Source organism: Neomonachus schauinslandi, chromosome 9 (genome assembly GCF_002201575.2).
Source record: "Neomonachus schauinslandi chromosome 9, ASM220157v2, whole genome shotgun sequence".
Lineage (NCBI taxonomy): Eukaryota > Metazoa > Chordata > Mammalia > Carnivora > Phocidae > Neomonachus > Neomonachus schauinslandi.
Genome location: NC_058411.1, coordinates 81,934,804 through 81,944,105, shown reverse-complemented (window position 1 = coordinate 81,944,105; position 9,302 = coordinate 81,934,804). Strand labels below are relative to the sequence as shown.

Sequence of the window (9,302 nt, the reverse complement as noted above, 5' to 3'; positions counted from 1 at the left end):
CCACACGGCAGAATTCTGCACACCTCGGAGCGGTTTTTGCCTGCACTAAGACGTGAAAGGTGCCCATGGAAGTGGCGCAACCTGGCCCCTAGCCCTGCCTGCTCAGCTGCCCACCCCCCCGCGAGAGGGACGGAGGCAAAGAGGGAGCCCTTGCCCCTCTCATGCGCCTTCCAGGGCTTCACCATGTCCCTTGCCCCAACAGCCCATCTGAAGAAAGAACCACATTCCAGCACAACAGATAGTAAGAGATCAGTTTATAGATAACAGTATGGGACAGACTGGGGAGGTACCAGGGCCCATAGTGATGAGCTTCCTGGGAACAGACCAAGAGACAGACAAGCAGACAGACAGAAGAACAGGAAACAGCCAAATGGTTCAGAGGCCCAGGCCCAGCCTCAGCAGCTGAGCCCAGGCTCCAGATCCAGTTCTGTCTTGGGAACCTGGGGGGTGAGCAGGACCCACAGGTGCCTCAGTTCTTGTAAGGCTCCCTTCTCCTCACTCCCCCCATGTCCCTTCCCAGCAGGCTGGGACTTTTCACACATGGTCTATTTCCAGGGCTGGGGAGTGGTTGGTCTGGGGATGGGAGGCAGAGGCCTGGGTAGTATGGGGTTAGCAGCAGCAGCACTGGGGGGAATCCATCAGGCATCAGGTGCCTGAGGTGGGGCACTGCTCAGCAGGGCCCCTATGTCCAGGGCAGGCCCCCCCACCCTGCCCACCACACCAACATGGTGCAATAAATAGTTTCAAGTAGTAAGTCAGTGTCAGGCAGTCAGTGTCCCACTGGAGGCTGGTGGGACAGGCAGGGGCTTAGAGACAGAAGCTCCCAGCCACCCACCAAGTCCTTTCAGCAGTCTGCTGTGTGCACAGGAGTGGGGACCTGGCCCCATGTCTACGTGGACACTCCCTGCAGGGGCTCAGCCCCTCAGACCAGTGCCAAAGCCTGCTCGGTGGGGCAGAAGCAGGGCAGCATGGTGCCCACAGCGTCCACGATGGCTGCCAGGTGCTCGTCCTGTGCCTGGGGCCCACAGAGCTGCATGAAGTCCGCCAGGCGCAACAAGTACTCTAGGTTGTGGCCAGAGAAGCCGCGACAAGCCAGGATCTGTGTTGCAATGGCCTCCTCAGGTGCAGGGCCCAGGTAGCCAGGATTCTGGGGGGTGGCCACATAAGCCAATGCCTTGAGTGGCTGGTCAGGGGTATCTTGGGGGTAGAAGGTGACTTCCTTGGTATCATAGCCGCCAAGTACTGCTTCCCGCACATTCAGGTACTTCAGGGCCTCGCTCACCTGCTCACCTCGAACCTGGTATGCCACACCCCAAGTGCAGCCCTAGAAGGAAACATGGACACCGGGGTCACCCAAAACAGCTAGTCCCAACCCAGGTCTGTGCTCTATAAGGAAAGTGGGCAGGGGACTACCCTGAGTCATCTAGTAGCAATACATTAAGCTCATTCTCCCTTTCTTAACAAGGTTTGACAGGTGGTCTGGCTCCAAGGCCAAGAGGATTCCTACTCAGAGAGTGGTTTGAGAACCAGTAGCATCATCTGTACAATTAAGAGGAATGGGAGTTTCAGGCCACCCTCTAATCCTATTAAATCAAAATCTGCGTTTTAAGAAGATCCTCAGGTGATTCTAGTGAGAAGCACTGAGCTAGACCACCTTCCCTGCTGCCTGAAAGGCATCTAATCTAGCCTACAGCCAAGGACCCAGGAGCTCTGTCTGCAACCCTCCCTGCCAGGCCCTGGGGGGTCTCTCTCTTGACTCAGGCACTTACCTCACGATCTTCAAGGAGGGTCACGACACGGCCAGGCTGAGGAGGGAAGAATTTTGGAAAAGGCAAGTTAGAAATCAGCTGTCGGGCTCCTGGGTGGCTCAGTCGTTAAGCGTCTGCCTTCGGCTCAGGTCATGATCCCGGGGTCCTGGGATCGAGTCCCACATCGGCCTCCTTGCTCGGCAGGAAGCCTGCTTCTCGCTCTCCCACTCCCCCTGCTTGTGTTCCTGCTCTCGCTATCTCTCTCTCTGTCAAATAAATAAATAAAATCTTAAAAAAAAGAAATCAGCTGTCACCAGTGTCAGAGGAAACGTTTATTAACCCTGCTGGTCCAGGCCTCAGTGAGTCCCACTCATCCAGGGGGAAGTGGAGAGTGATGCATGGCTACAGGAGAAATAGATACATGGCAGTGGCCCAAATTGATAATCAGAAATATTCATCAACATGGTGATCCACAGGATCACAGATTCTAGCCATCACAGGGATCCACCGGGTACAGAAATTTAAGCCACACCCCCCAGGCACAGGTTTATACACTTCCCCCACCAGCACGGAGTGACCCTCTGCCCAGAGAGCCCCCGACATTCCAGGGCACTGGTGCCCACTACCCTGCCCCCACCCCCTTCATTCCCCTGGGCATGGTCAGATGCTCACCATCTTGTCGCTGCCCCGATGGAAGGTGTCTCCCTGCCAGAAGCGGCGGCTGTAGCCGCGCACGAAGCCCACAAGGCTGTCGCTGTAGGCGAAGTCGGGCCTCCACACCAGGGAGCCGTACCCGAAAATCCACAGCGCTTGGGGGTCGCTGTCATCCCGGGGATGCTGCGCGGGTGGCGAGGGGGGTGGCGAGGGGGCTGGTGAGAGGGGCGGCGAGGCGGGCGGGGTGTTCTGGGCTGTGGACTCCTGCTTCATGGTGCCGGGCTCAGGGACGGGCCCGGCGGCTTCCGAGGCTGGTCTCCGGCGCGGGCACGGAAGGACCGACGGACGCGTACACCTGGCCTGGCACCCCTCTGTCGCTCCAGCTGCGCGGCCCCGTCGGGGGCGCCTTTTAAACCCTCCGGCCGGGAGGGCCCCGCCCCCCCACCGCACCAGCTGCCGCGGTGACTGGGGCGGGGCAAATTCCCTTTTGACCAATCACCTTCGTGTTTTGCTTCCCGGTTAACCGCGCCGCCCTCTGAGTGGGTAACTGAGCGGCCAGCCCCAGGCCCAGCGCGCCCGGTGATTGGCTCGGCTTCACCTCTATAGCAAACCTGGCAGGAGTGATGCAACCGCGGGGGAGGTTTCCCCAGCTCCCGCATGCAGCAAGGGCACCTCGGATTGCGTCAGGCGGCGGGCAGTGGACAGTGGGCACGGACGCGGGCACCGATCGTCCCTCCGGCAGCCCCTCCATGGCCTACGCCCTTTAGGAACCACGACCGGCGTGTCCCAGGCGGGTGTCTCCCCAGCAGCCCTGTCGGTGCACCTGTTCGGGTCACTGCCACCCCAGACAGCACCGACTCGTTAACAGGGCCAGTGCAGGGCACAACCCGAAGGAGCTCTCTGGGCGGCGTAAATGCCAGTCTCTGGGGCTCCGCCTGGGAGCACATACTCTAGAGAAGCCGTTGGAGGCACCCTCTGCATTCCGCACCGCTGACTCACGCGGTTGGCCCGCGTGAGCAAATGGAGAAACTGAGTCACGGGGCTGGCTAGGGTTTCTGCAGAAGCTGCCAGCCTGAGTCAGGCCGGGCGCCGGGAGCTTGCGGGCCTCACGTGAGGGCTACTCCCAGGGCCAGGTAGGCTTGGGGTGGAGCCTTTCAGCGCGCTTGCAACCACCGCTGTCACTTTGGCAGTGGTGTCCAAACCTGCAGAGAGAAGCCAGAAAGTCAGGCCACTTCTGCCCTGAGGCGATGGGTTTAGTTCTGACCGGACCTGAAACTAGCAACAATGGTTGCGTTCATCCTTAGGCGCAGAAATTTCGGGAGCTTCCGGGAGCTTCTGGGAGCGGCAGGCAGGGTGGCCAAATTGAGGCTCCGAGACAGCTATGATCAGCTACCGGCTTTCTCTCTTGGCTGCTGGCCTCCTGACCCACGCAAGGTCGGCCAGCCATCTGGGGTTGACCCCCTAAGCAGGAACAAAAGGCTGCCCCCTAGGGATGTCTCTGGCTGGAAAGGGGGAACAGAGGCAGGAGAAGGCCTGCCTCTGGAACTGCAGAACTGGCTGGAGGAAACAGCTAATGAGGTCCGGGGTGAGCCCTCTGGTAGGCCAAATGGGCAATATTGCTTCTCATTAGATTCTAACTAGATATTTAAACTAAAAATTATCTGCACACTTAAAAGTCATCATACCAAAAGTGTGTAAGATATATTCTCCAGTAGGAATGTTGCACCACAGTGTGTATAGTATGAAGCTAGTTCTTTTAAAACAAAGTAAGTGGGGCGCCTGGGTGGCTCAGTCGTTAAGTATCTGCCTTCAGCTCAGGTCATGATCCCAGGGTCCTGGGATCGAGCCCCGCATCGAGCCCCGCATCGAGCCCCGCATCGGGCTCCCTACTCTCCCTCTCCCACTCCCCCTGCTTGTGTTCCCTCTCTCGCTGTCTCTCTCTCTGTCAAATAAATAAATAAAATCTTTAAAAAAATAAATAAAATAAAACAAAGTAAGTTGGGGGCGCCTGGGTGTCTCGGTGGGTTGAGCCAGGTCATGATCTCAGGGTTGTGAGATCTAGCCCAGGGCCAGGCTCTGTGCTCAGCAGGAAGTCAGCTTGAGATTCTTCTCTCTGCCCCTCCCCACCACAATCTCTCTCTAAAATAAATAAATAAATCTTTTTTTTTTTTTGTAAGATTTTATTTATTTGAGAGAGAGACAGTGAGCATGAGCAGGGGGAAGGGCAGAGGGAGAGGGAGAAGTAGACTCCCTGATGAGCAGAGAGCCTGACAGGGGGCTTGATCCCAAGACCCTGAGATCATGACCTGAGCCTAAGGCAGAGGATTAACAGACTGAGCCACCCAGGTGCCCCAAATAAATAAATCTTTAAAATATATATATACAGGGGCTCCTGGGTGGCTCAGTCGTTAAGTGTCTGTCTTCGGCTCGGGTCATGGGTTCTGGGTCGAGCCCCGCATCGGGCTCCCTGCTCCTCGGGAAGCCTGCTTCTCCCTCTCCCACTCCCCCTGCTTGTGTTCCTGCTCTCGCTGTGTCTCTCTCTGTCAAATAAATAAATAAAATCTAAAAAAAAAAAGAAATTCTAAAAATATATATACATATGCACACACATATATACATGTTACACATTAATATTTGTAAAAGAAATAATCTGGAAGAATATACCTAAACTGTTAGCAAAGCCTGTCACCAGAGAAGACCTTTCCTTTTCTCTTTGGTTTTTTTTTTAAGATTTATTTATTTATTTATTTATTTATTTGTCAGAGAGAGAGAGAGCAAGAGAGCACAAGTAGGCAGAGGGGCAGGCAGAGGGAGAAGCAGACTCCCCGCTGAGCAAGGAGCCCGATGCAGGACTCGATCCCAGGACCCTGGGATCATGACCTGAGCTGAAGGCAGATGCTTAACCAACTGAGCCACCCAGGCATCCCCAGAGAAGAACTTTCAATATTAAATGTAAGCGTTTATGGAAAAGTTTATTGTTGTTGCTGTTTTTACAAGGAGCATGAATTACTTTTCCACTAGGAAAAAAAATACAGGCAAATGGTTGTTTCTGGTCAATTCTTTCCCTCCATTCTCACGTTCACTCTCCCTTCTTCTCTACTCTCTATCCTGTCCCCTTTAGTCCATTTGAGCATCCCCTGTGCTACTAGCTTTTTTTTTAAGTTTTTTAAAGATTTTTTATTTATTCATTTGAGACACAGAGATACAGAGAGAGAGAGAGCATGAGCAGGGGGAGAGGCAGAGGGAGAGGGAGAAGCAGGCTCCCCGCCAAGCCAGGAGACCGACGTGGGACTCCATCTCAGGACCCTGGGATCATGACCCGAGCTGAAGGCAGATGCTTAACGACTGAGCCCCCCAGTCAGCCCTGTGCTACTAGCTTTTTTTTTTTAAGATTTTATTTATTTATTTGACAGAGAGAGACAAGCGAGAGAGGGAACACAAGCAGGGGGAGTGGGAGAGGGAGAAGCAGGTTTCCCGCCGAGCAGGGAGCCCGATGCGGGGCTCGATCCCAGGACCCCGGGACCATGACTCCAGCCGAAGGCAGCCGCTTAACGACTGAGCCCCCGAGCCGTCCCTGTGCTACTAGCTTCTTAAGGAGAATATACCCCCCTCCATCTACCACCTTTAGTAGCTGGGTAGGAGGCAGGAAACTGGTACCAACACATTCCTGGAAGTACCTGAATTGGCACAAACAATGCTTTGAAAAAGCAGCTTAGTGATATAAATCAAAAGTCATAAAATATCCCTGGCCTTTGACCCAATATTTCCACTCCAGGAAATTATTCGAAATATGGGAAAAGTCATATGCCTAAAGATTTTTCAATGCATTGTTATTTATTATAGCAAAACAAAGAAGAAAAACTATTTAAATATCCAAAAATAACTTAATGTGTAAGTAAATTTTGTGATCAATCCACATGGTGGAGAAATACACACAAAGAGAATAACTTAAATATGCAGCAATAGATGATTAGTTATATAAATTTGATATGGATATAAAATTAAAGCTGTGGAGTCATTAGAAACAATTATGTATGCTTATCTTTGCTGATACAAAAACCTATCTCTGATGTAGAATTCAGTGAAAAAGCAAGTTATAAAATAACCTAATATAACTATTTTAAACTTAAAAAGTCTACATGTGTTTATTTGCATAGAAAAAAATCCACAAGAACACAAAAAGCTTCAGTGATTACCTCTGAGTAGTAGGACTACATGAGATTTGCACTTTCTTTTTTTTAAGATTTTATTTGTCAGAGAGAGAGAGAGAGCATAAGCAGGGGGGAAGAGGCAGGCAGAGGGAGAAGCAGGCTCCCCGCTGAGCAAGGAGCCCTACATGAGGGGCTGTTGGGTGGTTCAGTTGGTTAAGCCACTGCCTTCGGCTCAGGTCATGATCCCGGAGTCCTGGGGTTGAGTCCCCCGTCAGGCTCCCGCTCTGCAGGGAGCCTGCTTCTCCCTCTGGCCCTCTCCCCTCTCATGCTGTTTCTCACTCTCTCTCTCCCTCTCAAATAAATAAATAAAAATAAATATAATCTTAAAAAAAAAAGAGGAGCCCAACATAGGACTGGATTCTAGGACCCAGGGATCATGACCTCAGCCGAGGGCAGATGCTTAACACACTAAGCCACCCAGGTGTCCCTGCACTTTCTTTTTTATTTGCCAATTCAGATTGTCAAAAATCCAGTCTAGGATTTTTGAACAAACATAAACCACTTCTATTTAGAAAAGAAAAAGTCACAATAAAAATCCATTATAAAAACAATGTAGTAAAAATGCCCAGGGCCGCATAATCAGGCAAAAATGCAAACTGTGAACTATCACATGCACTATTATTAAAACTATTAAAACAACAATAACAAGATACATGAGGAAAAAGATGGGGGGAGCATCATATACCAATGACGGATGAGTTGAGGTATTAGGACTACGGGTGATTCTTCTCTTTTTCAAGGCTTATGAAATGTAATTTTTAGTAATAAAAAGTTACTTTTAAAGGGTAGTTCATGGTTTTCTGGTGGCTAAGGGGCATATCAGAATTACATGGGGAATATTTTCAAGATGCCCATTGGCCAACTTCCTTGCACCAGAATAAAGCCCCAGTGGTGAGGTTCTTAGTAACGCCAGGTAAGTTAGGCACTTCCTTCTCTGTGCTCCCACAGCCCCTTAGCTCACTTCTGTTTATCTGTCCCCTCCGCCTCATGCTTCTAACAGAAACAATCATTTGTTGAGCACTTACCATGAACCAGGCAGTTTGCTAAATGCTTTCCATTCATTCTGATTACAAACTTCTCCCCTACTTTGTGAGGTAAATATCATTTCACAGATGAGCAAACGGAAGCACAGGAAAGGTAGGTAAGCCACTCATGGGGATGCCCAGCCAGTCACGGAGCCTAGGTCTGAAGGCAGATAGACCAACCCTGGATCCTCCTTGCTCGTAAGCTCTTGATATCCTGCTTCCTGAGAGCAGATGTCATCTTTGAAGTTCCTGGGGGACCCACACAGTGCTGGCTCATGGAAGGTTCTCCACAAGAGTAGGTGGAAGAGGGGCGCCTGGGTGGCTCAGTTGGTTAAGCGACTGCCTTCGGCTCAGGTCATGATCCCAGGGTCCTGGGATCGAGCCCCGCATCGGGCTCCCTGCTCGGCGGGAAGCCTGCTTCTCCCCTTCCCACTCCCCCTGCTTGTGTTCCTTCTCGCTCTCTGTCTCTCTCTGTCAAATAAATAAATAAAATCTTAAAAAAAAAAAAAAAAGGAGTCGGTAGAAGGAGTGGAGCTTTTACTTTGAAAAGGCCAGGGCACCCTGAGGTTCAGACAAGGAGGAATCCTGAAAGACACAGGTTCAACCCTGACCCTCTCAAAATAGGAAACCCCACAAAAGTTGACCCAGGGGTCTTGGCCACCTTCCTGGGAATATATCTCGCCTGTTCCCATTCCTCGTTTATCCTTGCCAACAACATCTGTCTCCTTCCCTTCCAGTGGGACACTCCCAGGCAGTAAACCATCCCGCTCAGCGGATTCCTCTCTAACTTCTGCAGCAGCCATCCCATCTTTCCTCTGAAAATCCCCTCAGGAAGGGGGTGCACATGTCATCCCCATGGAAGTAGCACCTCATGAGAGAGGATTCCCTCCACCTGGAAGAGTGGCACATGATTTGCACATGAGGCGCACGTGATGGCTTCCTTTTCTGGACCTTTCCCAAATTAATCTTTCCTTATTGTTCCCCTTCAGGCAATCACTTCTCATTTCCTTATGATCTGTTCCTTCCCACTTCTCATTCCAGTCACTGCACTCAACGCCTGGTGTTAGTGGGCACAATTATCTGAACCAAGGGAACGGTGTGTTTTAGGAGCTCGGGGACCATGCTAATGTATTATGCTAAGTGATGAGGTTGCTTTATAAAGCTGCTGATTCCCAAAGGATGAAAAAAACCTTCCCAGACATGGGCTCTAAGCCCGGCTTGCCCAGATTTGAGCCCACCTCCACCATTTACCATCAGATACACTGTCTCTGGTTCTCAGTTTTCTCAACTGTGAAATGGGGAATAATAGTATCCACCTCGTGGGTTCTGATGAGGATTGAAAGAAATAACACCTTAGTCAGCACCTGGCATGAGGGAGCACTTAATATAGTTGGCTCATTATTTTTACTATAGACTTCTTCACTTTCCATTTTATCCAGGATAGAGCCACATAGCCTATGATTTATTTTTCTTTTTAGAGAGACAACGAGCAAGGAGCAGCCTCCCTGATGAGCAGGGAGCCCATGCAGGACTCCATCCCTGGGATCATGACCTGAGCTGAAGGCAGATGTTTAACCGACTGCGCCACCCAGGCACCCTAGCCTATGATTTATAATAAGAAATATATAGGGGCACCGGGGTGGCTCAGTCAGTTGGGGGTCCGA

The 9,302-nt window shown here is 51.3% G+C and overlaps 1 protein-coding gene across 2 annotated transcripts; it reads right to left on the bottom strand.

The window, feature by feature from the left end:
- Positions 1 to 253: 253 nt before the first annotated feature.
- On the bottom strand, positions 254 to 2,774 carry CHAC1 (ChaC glutathione specific gamma-glutamylcyclotransferase 1). Of its 2 annotated transcripts, XM_044918173.1 has the most exons (4): positions 2,421 to 2,774; positions 1,770 to 1,805; positions 1,283 to 1,324; positions 254 to 1,147 (listed from the first exon to the last, which is right to left on the bottom strand). In XM_044918173.1, exons 1-4 carry the CDS (start codon positions 2,673 to 2,675, stop codon positions 923 to 925), a joined length of 558 nt encoding a protein of 185 aa, XP_044774108.1. In that variant the 5' UTR covers positions 2,676 to 2,774; the 3' UTR covers positions 254 to 922. The 2 variants fall into 2 exon arrangements, with proteins under 2 accessions (XP_044774108.1, XP_021551411.2); XM_021695736.2 differs by having other exon boundaries at positions 254 to 1,324.
- Positions 2,775 to 9,302: the final 6,528 nt, after the last annotated feature.